At 44.2% G+C, this 25,121-nt stretch overlaps 1 protein-coding gene across 12 annotated transcripts in view; it reads left to right on the top strand.

Annotated features, from left to right (window-relative positions):
* Window positions 1-25,121, top strand: part of KANSL3 (KAT8 regulatory NSL complex subunit 3) — a 44,179-nt gene that overhangs the window by 11,757 nt on the left and 7,301 nt on the right. For 8 of the 12 annotated variants that reach the window (XR_005067745.1, XR_005067744.1, XM_037055016.1 and 5 more), the window contains exons 4-20: window positions 5,360-5,450; window positions 5,558-5,743; window positions 14,097-14,228; window positions 14,477-14,593; window positions 14,820-14,921; window positions 15,030-15,101; window positions 16,419-16,493; window positions 16,666-16,823; window positions 18,253-18,316; window positions 18,733-18,933; window positions 19,149-19,305; window positions 20,759-20,836; window positions 22,204-22,395; window positions 22,854-22,938; window positions 23,353-23,483; window positions 24,349-24,458; window positions 24,872-25,094. Coding sequence is in view for 10 of the 12 variants with exons in the window: in XM_037055016.1 (XP_036910911.1) it covers window positions 5,360-5,450; window positions 5,558-5,743; window positions 14,097-14,228; window positions 14,477-14,593; window positions 14,820-14,921; window positions 15,030-15,101; window positions 16,419-16,493; window positions 16,666-16,823; window positions 18,253-18,316; window positions 18,733-18,933; window positions 19,149-19,305; window positions 20,759-20,836; window positions 22,204-22,395; window positions 22,854-22,938; window positions 23,353-23,483; window positions 24,349-24,458; window positions 24,872-25,094 (2,174 nt within the window). In the remaining 2 variants the exon portion in view is untranslated. Of the gene's footprint in view, window positions 1-4,384; window positions 4,428-5,359; window positions 5,451-5,557; window positions 5,744-14,096; window positions 14,229-14,476; window positions 14,594-14,819; window positions 14,922-15,029; window positions 15,102-16,418; window positions 16,494-16,665; window positions 16,824-18,252; window positions 18,317-18,732; window positions 18,934-19,148; window positions 19,306-20,758; window positions 20,837-22,203; window positions 22,396-22,853; window positions 22,939-23,352; window positions 23,484-24,348; window positions 24,459-24,871; window positions 25,095-25,121 lie in introns of all 12 variants that reach the window. The other 4 variants (XM_037055021.1, XM_037055022.1, XM_037055019.1 and 1 more) reach the window with 4 other exon arrangements.

Raw genomic sequence — 25,121 nt, 5'->3', positions numbered from 1 at the left:
TGTTTTTATTGATTTAGTGATGTTTGCAAACAGAAGTATATACTACTATATCTTTTCAAAATTGCTTATTTGAAGGTAGATTTTTTCTGTCTCTATTTTTTATTGTTGTTCAAGTACAGTTGTCTCCATTTTCCCCCCACCAGTCCCCCCGCCTCAACCACCCTCCACCCTTGATCCTACCCTCCCATTGGCTTTGTTCATGGGCTCTTTATACATGTTCTTGACAACCCTTTCTTCTTTTCCCCCGTTATACCCTCCCACCTCCCCTCTGGTTACTGTCAAATTGTTCTTAATTTCAATGTCTCTGGTTATATTTTGCTTGTTTGTTTTGTTGATTAGGTTTCACTCATAGGTGAGATCATATGGTATTTGTCTTTCACTGCCTGGCTTATTTCACTTAGCACAATGCTCTCCTGTTCCATCCATGCTGTCACAGAGGTTAGGAGCTTCTTTCTTTCTGTTGCATAGTATTCCATTGTGTAAATGTATCACAGTTTTTTGATCCACATTTACTGAAGGGTCCTTAGGCTGTTTTCAGCACTTGGCTATTGTAAGTTGTGCTGCTATGAACATTGGGGTGCATAGGTTCTTTTTGACTTGGTGTTTTGGGATTCTTTGGGTGTAATCCCAGCAGTGGAGCAACTGGGTCAAAAGGCAGTTCCATTTTTAGTTTCCTGAGGAAATTTCATACTGTTTACCACAGTGACTGCACCAGTCTGCATTCCCACCAACAGTGCACTAGGGTTCCTTTTTCTCCACAACCTCTCCAGCACTTGTTGTTTGTTGATTTGTTTTCAATGGCCATTCTGACGGGTGTGAAGTGGTATCTCATTGTGGTTTTAATTTGCATCTCTCTGATGGCTAGTGATGCTAAGCATCCCTTCATATGTCCTCCTTAGAGAAGTGTCTCTTCAGGTCCTTTGCCCATTTTACAATTGGGTTGTTTGTCTTCCTGGAGTGGAGTCCTGTGAGTTCTTTATATATTTTGGAGATCAAACCTTTGTCCGGGTATCACTGGCAGATATATTTTTCCATATTGTTTTTCCTTTTCATTTTACTGCTGTTTTCTTTAGCCATGCAGAAGCTTTTTATTTTGATGAAGTCCCATTTGTTTATTCTTTTCTTTATGTTCCTTGCTCTAAGGGACATATCGGTGAAAATATTGCTGTGTGGAATATCTGAGATTTTCCTGTCTATGTTCTCCTTTAGGACTTTTGTGGTGTGGCAACTTATATTTCAGTCTTTTATCCATCTTGAGTTTATTTTTTTGTATGGTGTAAGTTGGTGGTAGAATGTCATTTTTTGCATGTAGCTGTTTAGATCTCCCAACATGATTTATTGAAGAGGCCGTTTTTACTCCATTTTATGCTTACGTCCCCTTTGTTGAATATTAATTGACCATAGAGACTTGGGTTTATTTCTGGGCTCTCTATTCTGTTCCATTGATCTGTGTATCTGTTTCATGCCAATACCAAACTGTTTCTTTTGAAAAATTTTTAAAAGATTTTATTTATTTATTTTTAGAGAGAGAGGAAGGGAAGGAGAAAGAGAGGGAGAGAAACAGCAACATGTGGTTACCTCTTGCATGCCGCCCCCTCCGCCCAACTGGGGACCCAGCCCGCAACCCAGGCATGTGGCCTGACTTGGAATGGAACCAGCAACCCTTTGGTGTGCAGGCTGGCACTCAATCCACCAAGCCATACCAGCCAGGGCCAGTACCAGACTGTTGATTACTGTAGCCTTGTAATATAGTTTGATGTCAGATATTGTGATCCTTCCTATTTTGTTCTTCTTTCTCAAAATTGCTGCAGCTATTCAGGGTCGTTTATGGTTCCATATAAATTTTTGAAATGTTTGTTCTATATCCAGAGAGCTTTTTAAACTATTTGTGAACATCCTACCTCCTGCCACCACCATCAAATCCCTGAGCTCACTTGGGACTCACTGTACATGAGAGACGCTACTCATGTGAGTGTTTTGTGCATTCAAATAATGTGAACCAGCTGGCTCCCACAAGCCTTCTGATCACACGGTGTCCTGTGTCCCATCACTTGAATTGAAGCTCCCACTGCTCACCTTCTAAGTCCAAAATTTCTGAAACTGAAACTACAACAAAACCTGACAAGATCCAGTGAAGTAGCAGGAATAAGTCCAGAGAACTAGGGGAAAATAAGTAAAAGGACATTTCTCAGAAACCTGAGACTGCTTCTGGTACTCAACAAGAGTGTTAAAAAGGAGGTGTGGAGGTTGAGAAGGGGATTAGTATAGCAAGGAGAGCTTCTGAACAATTCTGTGATTGTGGACTTCTGTTGTTCTCTTACAGCTGTTGCTTCCATCAGTAATTATAGCTAACCTGAGTTTTTATTGGTAGAGTAACCTGAGACCCATGTTTGTTTTAGTCAAAGAGAGTGAAGCCACACATCTGGCTCTTCACTGCAGAGCTGGTTAGAGTGATGGCTCCGAGTTAGTGTTCTCCTGGGTTGTATGACTGGTCGGTTGTAAACATGCCTGTGAGATTTATTTTACAGAAGGAAAAGAAGTTGGACCTCATTTTTCTCCTTTCTAGAGGGTGTTTACTCCTTCCAAGGGCAGTGGGACAGAGGTACCAAGGGAATTACAAAGCATAATTTATTCTCCCTCTTCATAGTGCCTGGGCCATGTTACTGGAATTTTTAGAAAGATAAGCTGTAGAAAATAGGGTACCTTCTTGGTGGGGTGTGATCGGAAGGATGCTGGTGTGCAGTCAGGTAAGAGGTTTTGAAATTGTTTGACCACCCTGGTGTGGTGAAAGGCTCAAATTACTTGCACCTATGTTAGGCTTCCGTGTCTTCTGCTGCTCAGTCTCCAAGTGCTTAGTGTGGTGAGGAGCGTGAAGGTTTGAGTTTGCGCTCAGCTGTTTACAGGACTCAGAATGTTGTATACACACAATTTATCCATTTGCTTCTTCAGCAGATGTCAAGTTCCTACTATGTATCAGATTCTATTTTATGTGCTGGGGATGCAGCACTTAAACAAAACCAACAAAAGTCCCTGCCATCTTGCCCTTTACATTCTAGCAGAGGGAGACAGACTAAAGAAATAAAATGGGTAGAATGTGAGAATGCGATATGGCTGGAAGGGGTATAGGGAAACCAAGGTGGGAGCATGGTGCTGGCAGTTTCATAAATAGGGGTGAGTCAGGGAAGCCTCAGTAGAGGTTCCATCTGAGCAGTGACCTGAAGGAGGTAGAAACAGAGTCATTGTTCGAGGGGGAGGGCCTGGATGACCAGGGCCCTGGCTGTGAAATGGGAGCACGCAGAATGGGGGATGGAGGAGCATTGTCGTGAAGCACAGAAGTCCGGCAGCTGTGGACAGTGATATGCCTTATTCCTGCTACTTCATCAGGGTCTAGTGAGGTTTTCTTTTAGTTTGATATTCAGAGATTTGGGACTTGGGAGGCAGGGAGTGGGGTCCAGATAGCCTAAAGCAATAACTTGGGCTTTTAACAGATGAAATGGGGCCATTGAAGGGCTTTGAGCAGAGTGACATGATCTGACTTACGTTTTCTGGTTGATTTCTGTCCAAAAATGATTTTCCAAATGTTGTGCTAATTTATATTTCCATCATAAAGTAAGGCAGTAGCTATCTTCTTACATCCTCACAGCACAGAGTACTATTAAACTTTTAAATTTTTACTCATTTGATAGGCAGTACATGATATTTTTATTTTAATTTGTGTATCTGATTTTGAACAGCGTTGCCTATACTTTTTGTGTGTGAACTGCCTTTCATGTTCTTTGCCCATTGTTTTTGTTTTGAGTATTTTGTCTTTTTCTTAGTTTTCTAGTGGTCTTTTCTATTTTAATGAAATCACAGGTGTTTTCACTTTATGATACTTCACCTTTTTTATTTATAGAAGTTTGAAATACTAATGTAGTACATTTCTCTTTTTTCCTTTTAAGGTTTCTAGGTTTTAGGTTGCACTTAAAGGCTTTACTTATTCTACAGTAGATAGATAGATAGTTGTCACTGTTTCTTCTAGTGCTTTGCAGATTTTATTAGCAAAGGGAAGCTAGTAAACCAAACCCTGAACCAAAGGGAAGGGAGGGAGAGACACATCAATGTTTAATTGCCTCTCATGTGCCCCTTTCTGAGGACCTGGCCCACAACCCAGGCATGTGCCCTGACTGGGAAATGAACCAGCAACCCTTTGGTTCACAGGCCAGCACTCAGTCCACTGACCACACCAGCCAGGGCATGTTTTTGGTATTTAACATTTTATTCCACTTGAAATTTATTTTGTATGTAGGGTTCCAGGGTTTCTTTTTCCATTTGACTACTAGTTGTCTCAGCCCCACTTCCTTTATCCCTATTGGTTTGAACTACTACCTTGGTCTTATTCCAGGTTCTTTCTTGGTTCTGGCACATGCTTTAAAAAATCTTTTAAGGTAATACTATTATTGGTTTATTTTTATGGCTAGGGGATTTGGTAAACAAATATTAATTGGGCATCTTCTGTTAACATTTCTCTCAGTGTCTTTAGGAAGAATACTGCCCAGAGTTGGGGTATCAGAGTAATTAAGATCGACTGGAGTGGAGGAGGACTTTAAAAAGTGCCACTTCACTGTGCAGGGTATGACTGGTGGGGACAGGGTAGTGGGACAGGTTTTCTAATTACAGGGGTTCACAGCTGAGTTGGAGGAAGACACATCCCACCATCCACAAACAGGGTAGAAGTATATATGCCTGTGTCCTGTGCTGATGACACTGTTAACTCACATGGAACAGACATTCAAAAGTAAATTTGTTAATTATGTGATATACAGAAAAAACAATATGTGGTGGAAAGGAAGAGAGGTTATGTAGGGTAGAAGATCAGGGAGTGGGAGAACAGCCTCTTCATTTGTTATATTTCTGTTCTATTTTTGTTCCTAAAGCTAATTTAAATACACCTCTTATCTTAGTCTGAGGTTCTAATACGCTAAAAGGCTTGCTCATCTTGTTTGCCTTTTTTCGTGAAATATTAATCTTGTGGAATTCAAATATGTCTGTGCGGTGCAGCCATTCTTTTATGTACCAATGGATTATTTTAGCCACTACTAGGTAAATAATTAGCTTGGCTAGCACTAAAAAGACTTTATTTTGACTGATTTTGACTACTAGTGTATATATTAATACGACTATATGCTGAGGTGGCTCACTGGCAGAACTGGGACCAGATCTTAGTCTTGTACTTTAGTTCGGTGGTCTTAGAATAAGTGACTTTGAGTCATGCCATTTTACGGTGGGAACAAAAGACATGACATAATTTTTATATAGCGTTCATGCGTGAGGAGTATTCCTAGGGTTTGACTTTAATTCCTCGGAGTTTCCTTTTCAGAACAGGCTGGACAATGGCCCAGAACAAACTATTCAACAAGATCCTCAAAGCACTGCAGTCTGACCGGCTTGCCCGCTTGGCCAATGAAGGGGTGAGACTCCCAAAGCTGCCCGCAGTGCACATATGTGTGCCCCCCCCACCCACCCAATTGCTGACAAGATGGACCTCGTGTTTTATCGTTCCGTGTATGGCTTTCAGGCTTGCAATGAGCCAGTGCTACGTCGTGTTGCTGTGGACAAGTGTGCGAGGAGAGTGCGGCAGGCCCTGGCAAGTGTGAGCTGGGACACCAAGCTGATCCAGTGGCTGCACACCACCCTGGTGGAGACCTTGAGTCTGCCCATGCTGGCGGCCTACCTGGATGCTTTGCAGACACTGAAAGGGAAGGTAAGGTAAAGCTATGGTTGGCGTCTGCCTCGTGCTGGGGTAGCCAGCCTCTGCTGTGGGTTCAGGAAGTGGAACTTGGCAAGGTCATTGCTTGGTCAGACAGGAGGGCATGACTAAATCTGCCAATTTTGCTATTAAAATAGGAGACATAGTATCATTTCACATTTTCGTCTGATGTAAATGTCTTCAGCCTCTGGCTCCAGGATGGGGTGTGGGCTTGAAAACTAGAGTATACATGTAGCCTCTCCAGCCCTGTAGCTTGTGGTTTGAGTCATTTCTGAGGTGAGCTGAGGAAAGAATTGAATTATCAGGGAGAAGATGAAAGGTTTACCAGGCCACAGTGTTGAGAAGTGGCTAGAAGCAAATCTGTGAGCTCAGAGTTCAGGGGTGGGGGATGAGGAGGTATGCATTTGTGCTTCAGCCTCTCGTCATCATGCAGTGAGCCTTCAATAGCAACACTTTGGCTTTAATAATTTTCTAAAAAAACGTATCTACATTTTTCAGCTTCATCACTGAGACAGTTTTGTACAAAGTTCATCTGCTTTGGGTTTTTTTTTTACATTATATATTACTGTTTTATAGTTGTCCCAGTTTTTCTCTCTTTGTCCCCTTCTACCCAGGACCAGACCAGTCCCTTAGGCAATCCCCACACTGTTGTCCAAGTTCTTGGGTCATGCATATAAGTTCTTTGGCTACTCTATTCCCTATGTTGTACTTTAATCACCATGACTATTCTGTAACTACCAATTTGTGCTTCTTAATCCCTTCACCTTTTTGCACATCTCCCTGACCCCCGTCCAGTCTGGAAACCATCAATATGATTCTGTTTCTGTTCTGCTTGTTTGTTTGTTTTGTTTTTTAGATACAATTTTTGATATATAGGTATTTATTGCCATTTTAGTGTTCATTGTTTTGATCTTCTTCTTAAAGAAGACCCTTTAACATTTCATGTAATACCAGGTTGGTGATGATGAACTCCTTTAGCTTTTTCTTGTCTGAGAAGCTCTTTATCTTCCCTTTAGTTCTAAATGACAGCTTTGCTGAGCAGAGCAATCTTGGCTGTAGGTCCCTGCTTTTTATCACTTTGAATATTTCTTGTCAGTCACTTGTGGCCTGCAAAGTTTCTTTTGAGAAATCACTTCAGGTTCTTATGGGAGCTTCCTTGTAGGTAACTAACTGCTTTTCTTTTGCTGTTTTTAAGATTCTCTCTTTGTCTTTAACCTTTGGCATTTTAATGATAATTTGTCTTGGTGTGGGCCTCTTTAGGTTCATCTTGTTTGGGACTACTTGCTTCCCAGACTTGTATGTCTGTTTCCTTCACTAAGTTAGGGAAGTTTTCTATCATTTTTTCAAACAAGTTTCCACTTTCTTGCTCCATCTCTTCTCCTTCCAGCATGCCCATGATGTGAATGTTGATACTTTAGAAGTTGTCCCAGAGGCTCCTTACATTATCCTTATTTTTTGGGATTCTCTATTCTTTTTGCTATGCTATTCGGATTAGTTATTTTTTTGCTTCCTTATATTCCAAATCACTAATTTGATTCTCAGCTTCATCCACTCTGTTGTTGTTTCCCTATAAATTGTTCTTTATTTCAGTTAGTGTATCTTTCATTATTTATGGGATTTTTAAAAAGATTTTATTTATTTATCTTTAGAGGGGAAGGGAAGGAGAGAGGGAGAGAAACATCAATGTATGGTTGCCTCTGGTGTGTCCCCTGCTGAGAACTGGCCTGCAACCCAGGCATGCGCCCTGACTGGGAATCAGACTGGGAATCGAACCGTGATTGTGTGGCTCTCAGGCCCGCACTCAATCCACTGAGCCACACCAGTCAGGGCTATTTATGGGATTTTTTAAATGCTGTTGAGGTCCTCACTAGGTTCCTTGAGCAACCTTATAACCAGTGTTTTGAATTCTGCATTTAGTAGATTGTTTGTCTCTATTTTGTTTAGTTCTTCTGAAGTTTTGTTCTGGTCTTTCATATGGACCATGTTTTATTGTCTCCTCATTTTGGCAGCCTCCCTGTGTTTGTTTCTAAGTATTAGGTAGAACTGCCACATCTCCTAGGCTTGGTAGCATGGCCTAATGTAGTAGGTGTCCTATGGAGCCTAGTGGCACAGCCTCCCCTATTACCCAAGCTGGATACTCAAATTGTACCTACCATGTGGTTGGTGTATACCCTCCTGTTGTAGTTGAGCCTTGATTGCTATTGGCACAGCCAGGGTCAGCCACCGCCTATGCTCTGGTGTTACAGAGCATAAACTGCAAACCTATCTGCGGATGACTCTTACTTATGCTGGATTTGGAGGTGCCCAGACTAAGCCAACCTGTGAACCAAGGCTGGCTGCTGCTAGTGCTGGGCCTGGGGCAGCTTATCGAGAGGTACAGGGCTCACTGAAGCCAGATGCTGCTTGTTTGAGAGAATTTAGGAAAATCTGAAGGGTGGATCAAGACAGGCCATTCAAATGAAAAAGCTACTGGAAACAGCTTGGGTTAGCCTTGAAGCTGGGTGGCAGGGCCTCAGGGAATCACAGGGGTGGAGCAAACAGTGTGAGCCAAATTGATGTAATCTTAGATATGGCACCTGCCTGCCAGCTCTTTGGTTCTGGTGGGGAGGGCTCAGAAAAGGAACAGTGGCCTCTGTCACCACTTCCACCTGGGGGAAAGCTGTCTCTCACCTCTTGCCCTGATGCTGCACAATTCATTTCCTCCCGGTATGCCTCTGATGCCTTTCAATATGCTGCCCCCACGCTGGACCTCAGAGGGAGTGAGTCTAAGTAAATCTGTGCGTGGGCCCTCCAAGAGGAACTGCTTGAGAGTCCAGCAGTTTCTGTCTTCTCCAGCCTCAATCCCTACTAGTTTTTTAAAGCCAGAAGTTATGGGGACTTTTCTTCCTGGCATTGGAACCCTATGCTGGGGAGCCTAGTGTGCAGCTGGGATCCCTTACTCCTGAGGTCTCCCCCCTGATTTTTATTTGCCATACATGGGTGAGACCAGCCCCTACCATGTCTCCAGTCTCAGTGTGGTTTCTTTTTTAATTTTGTAGTGGTGGGACTTCTGCTCAGCTCGATTTCTGATGTTTTTGAATGATGGTTGTTCTATAGTTTAGTTGTAATTTTGATGTGGTTGTGTGAGGAAGTGAGCTGTGTTTACCTACACCACCATCTTGATCGGAAATCTCTCCCTAAACTGTTTTTCCCCCTATGGTTCCAGTTTGTTTTAATTTATTTGAATTCAGTTACTGCCCTGGGCTGTGTTCAGTGTAGTACAGTAGAGTCCTGAGGGCAGCATTAATGAGCTTTGTCATCTCAGATTAGTATGTCAGTCTCCTCATCTGTAATACATAGCTAGTAATAATACCTATGTAGGATTTTTGTGAAAATTAAATTAGTTAATTCAGATAGACTGCTTGGCACAAAATTTGGCCAAGTGAACCCACAGTGACAATTAACAATTATATAAGTTCATAGGTTCTTGAAATTTTTAGAGTGTTTTGCTCTAATACAAACACCCTTAGACAATTGGGATTAATTCAATTCCTGACTTTATTTTTTCCTTAAGTTTTTCTTTCTTCTTTGTGGGAAGGTAGCCTATTTTTTTGCTGTAATTAGCCAGCCTGGCCAACAGCTTCCCCCAGCCATACCCCCAAATTTTCAGACTCATTGTTTCCTGCTTTTCAGTTGAAGGATGCTGAGTTTGTTTGAAAGCAAAAACAGATTGGTTTAATGCAGAAATAAAATTCAGGACTAGATGCAGTAATGATATTCATGGTAGGAAATTTGATATTAATTTATTTACTCAACAAATAATTTATTTTGTGCCTATAATGTACCAGGCACTGGGGTGAACAAAACAGAATGCCCCCACTACTCAGATAGAACCTATTTTCTAGCGGAGAAAGACACCAATAAAAAGATAGCCCTAGACCACCCCTTTGTTGCTGCTCTGCACCAGAATCCTGAGCCCAGGAGGCGCATGGGGCGAAGATAGACCCAGCAAAGAGTGGCAGCCTGAAAGTATTTTGAATGTTGTCTGCAGCACTCTATCCATAGTAAAAGTATAACTGCTGGTACATCTGTGTGCTGGCAGTACCCAGAGGCCCACTTCCCTAATGACTCTGCCTTATTCTACGTGGCTAGCATGACTGCAGGGTAATTTCTTGAAAGGAAGTTTGCATTGCTTCCTTATTTACCAAGTTACTGTCTAGAAATTCCCAAGTGAATGGAGTGGTGTCCAGGTTTTGTGAGTGTGAGAGACTTTTGGGGCAGACTCCACAGATGTGCACAGTTGCTGCTGCCAGGTCATAGCGCAGGTTAGTGGGAATGGCTGAGGACATGTGAGCGCATCAGCCCTCAAGGGCTCCGTATGAGCTGCTGTCCAATCCAGGTTGTGCTCTCAGCAGTGGTTTCACCAGACTCTTATAATATTTTCCCATAACTGTCAGAATCACAAGAAATACTTTGGCTGTTTCCCAGACTTTCATGTTACCTGCTGAATGAAAATGTAGGTGGTTGATATGCTCTTGGCCCAACTACTTTCACCATTAGATCCCTTATGAAGGCAGCAGAGAAGGTATAGACCCAGCCTCTGAATTGTCTGTTGAGAGTGATGCAATGCTGGAATGACTGGGCAGCTTGGTCATCCTAGCTCCCAGCAGAGAAGTTGGTCATGAATTTCTAAGCATTCTGTTTTGACAGAAAATGAGTTTCAAGGCTTCATTGTTTCAAGGGTGTATTTTACTGCCAAGTTAAAGCTTTTGAAGTCTAATCAGAATAGATCCTCTGCCTCAAGGTGTTAAGTGGCTTAGAGTTCTAAGTTACAAAGAAATGGCCAGTTTGGAGTGAAGATCCTTTTCAGTTTAGCCCTAGCCTTTGTTACTAGCCCTGCATCCTCCTCCTTCCTTACTAGAATCCTCAACTTCAGAACATCTGTGCCTAGAGTAAGCCCTTCACATTCTTTTTTGTTGTTCCTATTAACTGCTTTTTTATTATTTTTAAAAATTACAGTTGACTTACAATATCATATTAATTCCAGGTGTACAATATAGTAATATGTACACCTAATGTAAATATCTAATTACTATACTTAATATAGTAATTAGACATTTATATACTTTTTGAAGTGATCACCCCGAGAAGTCTAGTACTACACATCTTATACCATACATAGTCTTTATGATATTATTGACTGTATTTCCTATGCTGTACTTTACATCCTATTACTATTTTTATAACTGTCAGTGTGTACTTTTTAATCTCTTCCCCTTTTTCACCTATCCCAAATTCTCCCATTGAGAATCATCAGTTTGTTCTCTGTATCTATGAGTTTGTTTCTGGTTTGTTTGTTCATTCTTTGTGTTTTTTAGATTCCACATATAAGTGAAATAATATGGTATTTGTCTTTCTCTGACTGACTTCTTTTACTTACCACAATACCTTCTAGGTCCATTCATATTTTGCAAATGGCAAGATTTCATTCTTTCTATGGCTGAGTAATATTCCATCGTATATACGTACCATGTCTTATTTATCCATTTGTTTATCAGTGTACACTTAGGTTGCTTCCATATTTTTTAAGTAATGCTGCAGTGAACATAGGGTAGGATGCATATATCTTTTTGAGTTTGTGTTTTGGATTTTTTTGGATAAATTCCCAGCAATTCCCAATGTGGAATTGCTGGATCATATGGTAGTTGTGTTTAATTTTTTGAGGAACTTTAAAAAAATATATTTTATTGATTATGCCATTACAGTTGGCCCATTCCCCCCTTCACTCCCCTCCACCCTGCACACCCCTCCCCCACCATTGTCCCTCCCTTAGTTTATAACCACTTGTCTCAAGTTCTTTAGATTCTATATTTCCCCTACTATTCTTGCCCTCCCCCTGTCTATTTTCTACCTACTGTCTATGCCACTTATTCTCTACCTTCTCCCCCCTCTCCTCCTCCCACTCCCCTGTTGCTAACCCTCCATGTGATCTCCATTTCTATGGTTCCACTCCTGATCTAGCTGTCCTCTTAGTTTGCTTTTGTTCTAGGTGTGGTTGTTAATAACTGTGAGTTTGCTATCCTTTCACTGTTCATATTTTTTATCTTCTTTTTCTTAGATAAGTCCCTTTAACATTTAATATAATAGGGGCTTGGTGATGATGAACTCCTTGAACTTGACCTTATCTGAGAAGCACTTTATCTGCCCTTCCATTCTAAATGAAAGCTTTGCTGGATAAAGCAATCTTGGCTTGTAGGTCTTTGGATTTCATGACTTGGAATACTTCTCTCCAGCCCCTTCTTGCCTGGAAGGTCTCTTTTGAGAAATCACCTGACAGTCTGATGGGTACTCCTTTGTAGGTGACTGTCCCCTTATCTCTTGCTGCTTCTAGGATTCTCTCCTTCATTTTAGTCTTGGCTAATGTAATGATGATGTGCCTTGGTGTGTTCCTTCTTGGGTCCAACTTCTTTGGGAGTCTCTGAGCTTCCTGGATTTCCTGGAAGTCTATTTCCTTTGCCAGACCGGGGAAGTTCTCCTTTATTATTTGTTCAAATAAGGTTTCCACTCATGGCTGTTCCTCTTCCCCTTCTGGTACCCCTATAATTTGGATGTTGGAATGTTTAAAGATGTCCTGGAGGTTCCTAAGCCTCTCCTCATTTTTTTGAATTCTTGTTTCTTCCTTCTTTTCTGTTTGGTTGTTTCTTTCTTCCTTCTGGTCCACTCCCCTGATATGAGACCCACTTTCCTTTCTATCACTATTGGTTTCCTGTGCATTTCCCTTCATTTCAATCAGTTTAGCCTTCATATGTTCCTCTAATTTGTGACTAAAATCAACCAATTCTGTGAGCATCCTGATCACCAGTGTTTTGAACTGTGCATCTGAAAGGCTGGCTATTTCTTGGTCACTTAGAATTATAGGCTCTGGGGCTTTGAGCTGTTCTTGAGTCATAATGTTTGGTCTATTCCCACCTGTTATGTTTGAGGGGCAGAGCCTTAGGTGTCCGTCAGGGTGGGGCGAACCATTTGCTGGGTTGTGACACTGTATGTGGGGGCGGGGTCAGAGAGGGGGAAAAATGGTGCTTTGCTCTGCTTCGCTCTCTCAGATTTCTGTCCCATCTGCGGCTTCCCACAAGCAAATTTCTGTCCCCTCTGCTGGTTCCCGGGTATGTGGGCTCGTGTACTCTCCAGGACCCTGTGAGTCTCTCCAACAAACTCTCTGTGAGCCTGGGAGCCTCTCCCGGCCCCTCAACCCTGAGAAAGTCTTTCCAGTTGGTGCTTTCAGGCTCTAATTCCAGTCGCTAGGGCCCTAGCCTGAGCGGTCTGTCTCACTGTTTGTTCCTTTGCTTGGTTTATCTATGTGTGAATGTGTGACCGTAGTCAGCCAGCCACCGTGCACCCTCACTGGGTCCGCCTGTCGCCACCACATGCCTGGGATCCACCAACTGCCTCCACCTCTGCTCCTGGGTCAGTCTGGACCCAACGATCTTTCCAGCCCAACCCCGCTCCATCGCTGACTCTGCCCCTCTTACCGGTCTGGCTGAGTGGTTCGTTGTTGTCAGACTTCCATACAGTTCAGTTTTCACTGTTTTGGCTGCATTTTTGTTTCTAAAACTTTGCTGTCTTTAAATTTAGTTGTGGGAGGGGGCACAGTGTTTCCACCTATGCCTCCATCTTGGCCAGAAGTCCTAATTTTTTGAGGAACTTACATATTCTTTTCCACAGTTGCTGCGCCAGTTTGCAATTCCATCAACAGTGTCCAAGGGTTCCTCTTTTTCCACATCCTCAAGATCACTATTAACATTTTGATATATTAACCTTTTTTCTTGAGTAGAGATAATTTTTACATTTTCTGTTTTATCTTTAACATTTTTAGAAAATTATTTATGTTATTATAAATTTTTAAAAACATTTAAAATTAACCCTTAATATTGAATTATATAGATAATTTGCTTAACTATTGTCTTATATATGTGTCTAAGTTGTTTCTGCTTTTTGATTGTTGTTGAGAGTGAATTGTCATTTGTTTAACCCCAATTCTGTGTGCATATGTAAGTGTGCATGCATGAATGCTGCACACGCATGCGTAACTCTGATGAAATTTTTAGGAAAGGTTCTTAAGTGATAGGAATAAATTTAAGTGTTTTGATACACATTACCAGGTGTCTTTCCAAAGGATTGTACCCATTTACCTTTAATGGTGGGGGGCATACTTTTTAGCCATCTACTTTGTATTTTTGTTCCTGAGTGAAGTTCAAGAGGCATAGTTGAAGTCTGTCTGGCTCATAGTGAGGCTCTGTGGCCCACCTGATTGCTGCTTGTGGGCAGGTCTCCTGCCTCACACTGGAACCACCTTCGTTCTTCCTTCTAGATCCCTACCTTGATAGACCGGATGCTTGTGTCATCCAATACGAAGACTGGGGCTGCAGGAGCTGAGGCCTTGTCCCTCCTGCTGAAGAGGCCGTGGGACCCTGCTGTGGGAGTGCTTTCTCATAACAAACCAGTAAGTTGGGTGGCTCAGGACTTAGCTGTGGCCCATGGAATTTTTAGAATCTGGTCTTAGAACTTTGGGAAGAGGATAGTAAGTAGCTGGTTTACCTTTTTAAATTGATAATTGGTTGTATATAGTGCTTAACATAGTTTCATAGGCAAGTCAGCATTGGTTAGGATGAAAAGGTATGGGGACATTTTGGATTTTGTAGAGAAACACCTCTTACTCTCTGGTTCTCTGGTGGCATTCTTTTTCCACAGAGCAAACTCCCTGGCTCTCCACTCATTCTCATTGCCTCCTCTGGGCCCTCCAACTCTGCATTTCCCACCTCTCGCCGCCACCGCTTCTGGCAGTCTCAGCTATCCTGCTTAGGCAAGGTATGTATGGGGATAAAAGGAATTCTGTCATTGGTAGGAATATAGACAGAATGCAGCAGGGGGGATCAAAGTGAATGAACTTAAATGTGGAGCTTCCTCAGCTCTATTTTCATTTTGAATTCAAATAGTGCTTATCCTGGGTGTTGGAATCTAGGGTAGGTTATGCAGATGTGAGAGAAGACTCAAAACTTACCTCTGCTGGTATGGCTATCACTTCTTCCCTTAGGTCATCCCTGTAGCTACCCATCTGCTGAACAGTGGAAGTGGGGTAGGAGTTCTGCAGTGTCTTGAGCATATGATTGGGGCAGTGAGAAGCAAAGTGCTGGAGGTGAGACTGCCCCTACTCCAGTTCACTGGGGTACACCCAGACTTCCAGGTTTTTACTGTACCCATCTTTAGCCTACTGTCTAACTGACTTCTTTCTCTTTCCACAAAGATTCATAGCCACTTCCCCCACAAACCCATTATTTTGATTGGCTGGAATACAGGAGCTCTTGTGGCTTGTCATGTAAGTAACACCCACCTTACTTGGAGGTTATCCTGGGGTAGGTCGTTACTGCTGCTGCTAATAGCCTCCATGGGGTCCTCTTTTATGTTTCAAACACAGTGTTCGATGCGGGACTTACATAATTATATTTTATACTGTAAAATACAAACTTTGTTTTTAAAATTCATTGTGGAAAATTTTAAATAGAAACTTAAAGGGTCCTCACTCAGCTTTACCAGTGATCAACTCACAGCTAGGCTTTCTTTCGTGTTATCCCTGCCCATTTTCTCTCTCTGCTGATATTTTGAAGAAAATGGCAAATATATCATTTCATTCATGTATATTTCAGCATGTATCTATGAAAAAAATCCTTCCTTTCCCTCCAAACATAAATATTATTCTCCCACCTAAAATAAAACAATTCTTATAGGTAAAATTTTTTAAATTTCTTTTTAAAGATTTTCTTTATTTATTTTTAGAGAGGAGGGAAGGGAGGGAGAAAGAGAGGGAGGAAAAAAAGAAACATCATTGTGTGGTTGCCTCTGGAGCGCTCCCCAGTGAGGAACCTGGCCTGCAACCCAGGCATGTGCCCTAACTGGGACCTGAACCGGTGATCCTTTGGTTTGTAGGCCAGCACTCAGTCTACTGAGCCACACCAGCCAGGGCAACAAAAGTTTTAATAACTCTGGAATTTGCTGTTGTATTCATGTTCTATCCCTTTCCAAGACATCAAGGGACCTTTTTATTATTTTACATACTATTTGTGTGAATATTAGTTTGCGTAAGTGTCCCTGACCTGTCCAGAGCCCTTATTCTCAAGTGGATCAAGTAAGTAAAGTCTGTGCCGCTTCATGTTGTCTAGTCAAATATGACATCTCAGGCCATGAGAGGAAAAGGTTATCTCCTCATTGCCCTGGTTCTAGGACAGCAAATTCTCTAAGAAATTTGGGGTGTCTGGGAGCTACCCAGTAAATTCAATATAGGGAACTTCTCTTCACTTATGGGAGAAGAAGAGCATTTGTGTTATCCTGGTATTTGCTGTGAGTGGGATGGGGTTGGAGACTGAGCAGGAGACTTCTAGTCTAGGGAATTGATAGGATGAAAGTATTAAATCTCCCATCCTGTGGTTCAGCCTCTGCTAGGGACCTCTCAGGGCTCTAGTTTTCCAGGTGGTGGCTGCTTGTGGAATGGCACATCTGTGTTCTACACTCTTATTGCTGCCACCATGGCTAGTATTCCTGGAGGGTAGACGGGGCGGGCTGGTAGATCTGGGCCAGCTCTAGGTTCTGGGTAGGAAGGCAGTTGACCTTGAAGCAAACCATTCCATTTTTTCTCTAGGTGTCGGTGATGGAGTATGTCACTGCAGTTGTCTGCCTTGGATTTCCTCTGTTTACTGTGGATGGCCCCAGAGGGGTAAGTGTGGGGTGCCACTGATTGCTGGGCAGGTGGGAGTAAGGAGTGCGTGCCTCACCCAAGTTGGTGTACAATGACTGTGGGGGCCCAGCCAACCTCCTGAGTGGACTGGCCAGGGCTCGGTCCTCAGTGATTATGAACTAGCTGATTGTAAACCCTGTACCTCTTTTAGGATGTGGATGATCCCCTCTTGGATATGAAGACTCCAGTCCTCTTTGTTATTGGTCAGAATTCCCTGCAATGTCACCCCGAAACCATGGAGGACTTTCGGGAGAAGATTCGGGCTGAAAACAGTTTGGTGGTGGTTGGGGGAGCTGACGATAACCTCAGGTGGGTAGGCCCATTCTTGTGCGGTGGGGAAGGCAGCTAGCTATAGGCTGATCTGGTTCAGATGAAATCAGAAAAAGGGCATTAAAAACATATTTTTTACTTTTAACTAATTCAGATTTATAGAATGTTGCAGAAATAGTACAGAAAATTTCCATATTTCCTTCACCTGGATTTCCCAAATATTAACATGTTAAATAACCAACATATAATTATCAAAGTCAGGAAATCAACATTAATATGATCCTATTATCTAATCTGCAGACTCAGATTTCATCAGTGTCTCTGGTTCAGGATCCAGTCCAGGATCACATGTTGCTATTGGTGCCATGCCTTCTCTATCTTACTTAATTTGATACTGCTCAGTCCATCATTGTCTTTCATCACCTTGACGCTTTTGAAGACTTTTGGCCAGTTATTTTGTCGACTGTCCCTCAATTGAGGTTGTTGGCATTTTTTTATGATTAGGTTGAAGATATGTATTTTGGCAGTGATGAATGCCACAGAGGTGAGGTGCTGTCAGTGCACCCCCCAAGAGGATACACAATGTTGACCTGTCTTATCACTGGTGATGGTGACCTTGATCACAGGTTAGGGTGGCATCTGCCAGGTTTCTCCACCATAAAGTTACTATTTTCCCTTTGTAATTAGTAGTTATCTTGTGGGGAGGAGACATTTTGAGACCCTGTAAATAGAGTCTTTGTCATCTTGGTTTCACTGGGGTAGACATTTTTTTATATTTTCTTCCTTATAAATGGGTGAATATGAATACATTTTATTTGTATTAAACACCCTGCATATATTTTGAAGTATAAATAGCCAGACTTTGAGAGGGTTTTATAAAGGTACCATTAGTTATTGAGACAGCCTCTCCTCTGTTACAAGACTGGTTACCTGTAGGGCCTTAGTTACATTTCTGTGAAATGTACTGAAAAAGAGGTTGTGTTATTTATGGGACCTCCTTTTTTAATATGTTCATTTTTGGAGATTCAGTCATTTGTGTGCTTATTTAACTAGAGAACTTAAAGTGGGTGCTTGCTGACATCTGCCTTATAGTTTTCTTATCCAGAGATGTTTGAGAGAATTCCTTCTAGTCTTGGTTATTCAACAGCTTCTTGGGGTTTGGGCCTTTGTTGGGGCACTTGTGAGATCTTCAGCCTGTGAAGCCATAGGTATAGGACCTTTGGAATGTGCAGTTTCAGCACTTCCCATATGTTCTTCTGTGCGATCATCCAGCTCAACAAGTGAGGCATTATGGTTCCCTATTTTGCAGATGTGGAAACTGAGATTCAGAGAGGTTGCAATACCTGCCTGAGTGCTAACGTAGTCTTCCTTCTCGGGCCTAGCAAGTAACCTGCAGAAGAGAAATTCATTCTTATCTCCATTTGATGCCATGGAATATTTAGAAGGTTTCCTCCTTTTTGTCTTTTAGAATAAGCAAAGCAAAGAAGAAATCAGAAGGGCTGACTCAGAGCATGGTGGACAGGTGCATTCAGGTACACAGTTTTGTGTGTTTTTGCTCAGCTTGGCTTCCTTTCTGCAGCCTTTTAGCCTTAGGCTTATTAGCAGTAGCGTCTGTCTCTAAAGGGTGAGGAGTTATACCCTGGGGCCTCTGGTTGGTAAACCTTTATCATAAGCAAAGAAAGAGAGAGAAGGGGGAAAGGGGGGTAAGGAGCTAAGATGTAGGAAAAGCTTTGGGGTGAATGGGTTCACTGGGGGAAGGGTGGCACACGACCACCCCAGGGTGCCACCTCACAGAGGTTCCTACTGGTTTCTGGTGCCAGATTTTGTGCACATTGGGAGGGCCCGACACTTCTGACGCCAGAGCCAAGGTACTCAGTCTTAGTTGGAACTGTTGGCAAGATCCCTATTTTCCAGCTGAGGACTCAGGCATTGCCCCTCTTTATACCAGGATGAGATTGTGGACTTTCTAACCGGTGTGCTCACTCGTGCTGAGGGGCATGTGGGCGCCGAGCCTCGGGACCAGGATGCTGAGAAGAAGAAGAAGCCTCGGGATGTGGCCCGCAGAGACCTGGCCTTTGAGGTGCCCGAGAGGGGCAGTCGACCCGCCTCACCAGCTGCCAGGCTGCCTGCCTCCCCTTCAGGCTCTGAGGTAATGTGGGCAGGGAAGGGGCATTTTTGCTGGGGAATGAGGACCATAGAGCTAGTGTCTTGGCTTCTTGGGGACTCCTGTATGCTGGGCCAGTGCTGTAGGCCTTTGAGTTCCCACAGGGAGAATTCCTGACCAGGGAATTCTAGGGGACATGCTGATTGGTGGTCAAACCCAGACAACATTGGCTCAGCTCCTGTCCTCCTCACCCTGCTCAGGATCTCTCCAGTGTGTCCAGCAGCCCTACATCCAGTCCTAAGACCAAAGTGACCACTGTGACCTCTGCCCAGAAGTCCAGTCAGACCGGGAGCTCTCAGCTGCTGAAGAGACATGTGCAGCGGACAGAAGCTGTGCTAACCCACAAACAAGCTCAAGGTAGAGGTGCCTGGCTCAGTGGCCTCTCTTGAGATTCGTTCTCTACAGTTGACATCATGTGGCAGTTGGAAAGTACTGGCATTTGAAGCTTTTTTCAGGGGCATATGAGGGGCACCTTTCCTACATTTCTGTCCAGGCAAAATTATAGGTTGAGATATTAATACTAAGGGCTGTTTTCAGGGAGAACATCACATAAGGTGTGTGTGTAGGGGGTGTAGTATCCCACTTGTTATGGCTTTGTCTTGGTATTCTGGGCATTTAGACTCTCTGAGCTGACTATATGTATACTGGCCTCAAATATTTTTCTAAACACAACTGGGGAAGCTACAGCTTCTGTTTCAGGCCTGTTTCAGGCCTGCCCAGGCACTTCTGGGAGCTCTCCAGGTCCCTGGGAGGGTGGGCAGGGTGACTAGCTTATTCATCCGATTCTAGGGCAATTTAACCGGCATCATGCCTCTTCTTTGTTTTGCTCTTAAGAGTTAAAATTTCCACCCTGGGACTTTTGGCGAGATTATGGAGATCTCTGCAGATAGGTTTTAGATCAGGCTGGGAAATATATTGGTATGATTGAAATTAAAGTTTGGAGGTCAGTGACTGCTATGTAAGAAACTCCAGCAAAGGGAGAATTTGATGGGTAGGGAGAGGAGAAACATTTGATTACCTCTCCCCCAACTTTGATTCAGTTGGGTGGCCCTGAGATAAGGTCTGTTGGGCACTGATGTTTGATGATGTGTCCAGGAGCTTGTATCCTGAGGTTCAGGGAAAAGGCAGCAGCCAGAGCTGGCTATCGAGTAGGTAAGGGGAGGTGACAGGAGGCTGACCTGTTTATTTCCTTTGGGTTTCCTCTAGTGGCGCCAAAGGGTAAAAGTGGAGAGGTGAAGGCAAAAAAGAGGCCAGGTCCTCAAGGTCCATGTGGATGCCTTGTGACCTGGGCTTTCTTAAGTGGTGGCCAGAGCCAAGTTCTGGGTGTGTGGTCTCCCCTTAGGCTTTTGATGACGAGAGAGCCAGCTCTGTGCAGTGCCTCTAGAGGAAAAAATTACTTGAGAATCTGAGGAGTCCTAGAAGGCTGATTGGTGAATTGGTTTGAAAAGGGACCCAGTGAATCACAGGGGAGCAGCAGCCAGAGCCCCTGGCTTTGCCTGAGCTCATAGGCAAAGGGGACAACGATAGCTAACATTTATGGAGCCCTTACTACATGCTAGGGTCTATTTCCGGTGCTTGAATTGCTGTGACTAAGTGAATCTTGGTAGTGGCCCCATGAGGTAGGTACATCTACCTATATTTTCAATTTATAGATGGTTCCGTGGGGCTGCTGAAAGCAAAGTCAATTCAGTAATTCCAGAAATAGCCCCTGTTGACCATTTTCTAGAAAATTTTCATATCTTTTTCTTACTCCCTTTGTCTCCTTTCTCTGGCTGGCTATGATTCTATAATTCTTTCTGATTCATTCCAGCACAGTTTGCTGCTTTTCTGAAACAGAATATGCTGGTGAGGAAAGCTCTTCCTCCCGGCACCTCCTCCTGTCTCTTTGGTGAGTATTGCTCTCTGCTGCTTCCCCACCCCAGCCTCTCATTTGTCCTTGTTTGGTTTCCTCCTGTTCTTTTATCTCTGCATTTTTTAATCTTTTGGTTCTTTTTGTTTTTGCTGATTCCTTTTGCTTACTTACTCCATTTTCTCTGCTTTTTCTCTGTTCTTTCTATTTGCCTTTCATGGTGTTTTCTCTTTTTTTGTCTCTTCTGTGTGTGCCTGTGGCCATTGCCTGTATGCCTGAGTTTCCTTGGTCTTTTTCTCCTTGCCTGTGGTTTCCCTCCTTCATCCTGGTCGCTGCAGCCACTTACCAGCATAAAACTGTTAACTCCTTTCTCTTTTATTACCTCTTTCTAATTCTGATTTTAGTCAATGCCTTTATCCCTTAAGCAATTCTTCTAACTAATTATGCCCTCAGTGTGGTCTAGAGTAGCTCCCTGTGGCCCATGCCGGTTGCCCCCTACTCTCATGTGACTGCTGCCTTTCCTCCCACCCTACCCCTGATTGCCTATGCTAACAAGAAGGACTGGGACCTGGAAGCTTCTGGGTGTAAAGAGAAGGGGATTTATGAGGAAGCCTGAGTGATAACAAGGCTTGGCTTGTGCAGGATGAGTCTGTCTAATTCAGCAGAGGGTAGAGCCTGTGTGTGAACAGGCAGGCTTTCTCTGCACTTAGTACAAGGGACCTGGGGACTAGGTTGTGACATGTGCCACTGTTGCCCTGTTACTTTGGGGTAGGAGCTGTAAAGGTACCTTAGCTGAGTCATCCCTTGCCTAGGAGCTCCTAAAGCTAGCCTGAAGCCCTGGTGGCAGTCCTTCTCATTGCCCCTATGTGGCAAGCAGACCCTCAACCCTGGGCTTCCGGGGCAAGGGAGACTCAGAGCCCTGTGAAAATCTCCCATGTAAAGAAGACTGTGCAGCCTGCTTCTCCATTGCTTTTTCCTAGAATGTTTCCTTCCTCCGGCTATGTTGTGTGGGGGAGGGCTTGAATAGGAAAACAATCTCATTGTTTGAGTCTGGGGAGCACTGTTGAGATCCACTATGGTGAGGCCTCTGTTTTGGTTGGCTTTTGCTAGACTGGGTTCGGATGTCTTGGTTCTTTTGTTCCCACAACTCAGAACCCCCTTCTTCCGGACTCCAGCACAGAATGAGAGATGGGTTTGGTGCCATTTTCTGAGAGGGGAGAGGTGGAGTTCCACCACAGGTGGGGCTGAACAAGGTGGCACTGCTGCAGTGACCATCATCTTTGACGTGTGACTCCATGAGTGGCTGGTACTCCTGTGTGTCCCCACACACAGCCATACTTGTACTGGTTCCGAGTCTCACTGTCTGTTGGGACTGTAGAGGACCTTACTCCAGCTCTATCTTGTAGTTCCCATTTCATCAGAACAAGCAGAGGAAGCAGAGAAAGAAGATGTTAGGGTCCAGCTGAAGCGGCACCATCCCTCCAGTCCTCTGTCTTGCAGTAAGACCTCCAAGCGACCCAAGATTAAGGTGTCCCTTATCTCCCAAGGGGACCCAGCCGGAGGGTCTTGTACTGCTTCCCAAGGAGGAGCCTCAGAAGGTGAGTCACCCTTGACTTGTTTTAATAAACACTGACTGAGCTCTCCCAGGGCACATAGCTTTGCCCTCTTGAGGCTGCTTGCTGGGGGCTCTGCCTTTCCTTTAGTGCAAGAGGTGCCTGGAACAGAGGGCTCGAAGTGGCCCTTGGGGAAGGTGGACAGTGACCTGATCTGAATCAGGATCAGCGGGGCAGGACAGAGATCAGAGGAAGCTCTTGGGTCATTCAATGCATCATATATTTGGGGCTTTATTGTTTGTTTCAATTAAAGATAAAATATCCCAGAAAGTTTAGAAAGTGGAAGGAAAACAGTAACTCTAGCTTTTCTTAGTCTTATGTAGTTATTCATCATCTTTCATCTTCTGATCTTTGTCCATACTACTTTGCATTTAGCCTGGCTGTGGAGTCTGAAAGGGGTACCCAGCAGGACTAACTAGCAGCCTTGGGGTTTTGTTTTGCAGCCATGGGAGGGAAGTCCATCACGATGACACTGGGGCAGGCGTCAGCAGGGGCAAAGGAGCTCACAGGGCTTCTCACCACAACCAAGTGAGTCCATTTCTTTGTCTGTTGGGCTGTTTTCCCTTCTCTCTCTTCACCTTTTTACCTGGTTCACTTTAATTCTTTGGGAAGATGATAGAATCTAGATTCTGTCAGTTTGGGGAATGTGACTTCTTTTCGGGTGGAACCTTTATTTTTCTTTTGGGCCAACTCAGAGTTCAGTTCATTTTTACCTAAAGTTTGCAAAGTATCCCATAGCTCTTGCTTCAAGGTTTGAAGTCTTCTAGGCATGTTTTCTAGAAGGGCTTAGAGGCTGGATTCAGAAGGTGGGATAAAGAAACCAAAGGTTCTAGCCTTACGTCCGTTGCTGAAACCTTGCTGGGCCCTGCTCTGGACCCTCCCTGTGTTGCCAGGGTCTGCTGTCCTCCAACCTTCGGATAATGGAGCTGTCTTTGTGTCTAGGTCCAGTGCTTCTGAAGGGGGTGTGTCAGCCAGCCCAGCCTCCACCGTGGTCTCCAGCAGCAATGCACCCAGTCCCTTGCATACACTCCAGAGCCGCCTAGTGGCCACCTCCCCTAGCAGCTCCCTCCCAGGTATCTGGGGGCCCAGCATCCTGGCCACTCAGCAGAGTCTGGGAAGCTGCTGTTGGGTGGTCCTGGGAAAGCAGCCTGGAGTGGAATTTGGAGGATACTCCTTGGGGTGTTGGGCATGTTAGGGAAGCTGCACAAGTAGCTGTAGTTAGCTTCAAGGAGCATGAAGTTCTTGACCTTAAACAACCCAGTCTGTGGGCAGTGTATCATGCACTGTACAGAGGAGAAATCACCAATGGGAGACGTAGGTATTGTGTTTCATTTCGGTGTTTATAAACATATCTTACTGACTAAAACTGGAAATGGTGCTATACTGGACATTAGTGAATGAGACATTTCTGCCTGTGCATGTCTCCTCACCTTCTCCACCCACACCTGACGCTTGAAAGGCTAGTTGCCTGAGCCCAGCAGAGCCAAGGCACATACCCTTCTCCTCCAAGAGGAACTTTCTCTTTGCTTTGAAGCCTCTGGGCTATGTTCAAAGTGAGGTACATCAGGTACTTGGAATTCTCTTGGCTTAAAAAGTTCTTCTTCTTCCCTGGAAAGAAGTGAGAGAATTTAGAGTTCTGAAAAGTGGGATTGAAGCTCTTTTTAGTTTTCCTAAAACTGTCCAAAATGTAGGGCAGGTGGTTTGCAGCAGGTTCGGATGTGCAGAAAGATTGAAGGCCGTGGGTCTGCGTAGACTTGTCCATATGTGGGCAATCAGCAGGTGTGCTGGGAAGAAGCCCTGGCTGGCCTCTGCTAGGAGCACTGGGAATGTCCAAGGGAAAGAGCACAGACTTTTACCTGGTTGTTGAGGTTGGATGGGCATGACTGCTCTTGGATAAGTGGTTGAATTTGTGCTGATGTCTGTCACATCACCTTCTAGGGGCCACGTCAGCCAGTAGCCTCCTCCAAGGCCTCAGCTTCAGCTTGCAGGATATCAGCAGCAAGACCTCTGGTCTCCCAGCAAATCCCTCCCCAGGACCATCCCCACAGGTGCATATCTGCCCTCCTCTGGGCCAGGCAGGTGTGGGGAAGAGACCTCCTCAGCTTGGTTGGTTTTGGTAGGGAGTCTGGAATCTGGGTCAAGGACAGACAGCCTCTGACTTCCCAGTGGGGAGCTACCAAAGGTTAAGTCTCCATCACTTACTGCTGTGTGACACTGAACAAGTTTCTTGAACTCTCTGTATCTTTATTTCCTTGTCTATAAAATGAGGCTAATAGTCCCTCCCTCACAGAGTTGTTTTGAGGACACAGTAAGATAATATATGGAAAGTGCCTGGAAGAGTACCTCTCATGTGGTGGGCACTCAATACATGGCAGCTTTCAATAACATGCTATGGGCCCTCCACACTTGAATGTGGCTGTTGGGCAACACCTCTGATCACCAGGGCTTGTGTGTCCCACAGGCCACCAGTGTGAAGTTGCCCACTCCCATACAGAGCCTGGGTGCCATCACCACGGGCACCAGCACCATTGTCCGTACCATTCCTGTGGCCACCACTCTCTCCTCCTTGGGTGCCACTCCTGGTGGGAAGCCCACGGCCATCCACCAGTTGCTGACCAATGGGGGCCTCGCCAAGCTGGCAAGCAGCCTTCCTGGCCTGGCTCAGATCTCTAACCAAGCATCAGGTGAGTCTCTCTTGAGGGCCATGGGGA

The sequence above is a fragment of the Sturnira hondurensis genome, unplaced genomic scaffold, assembly GCF_014824575.4.
Source record: "Sturnira hondurensis isolate 20B ecotype Veracruz unplaced genomic scaffold, ASM1482457v3 Scaffold0008480, whole genome shotgun sequence".
In the NCBI taxonomy this organism is placed as follows: Eukaryota; Metazoa; Chordata; class Mammalia; order Chiroptera; family Phyllostomidae; genus Sturnira; species Sturnira hondurensis.
This window is presented reverse-complemented; position numbering and strand designations above follow the sequence as displayed.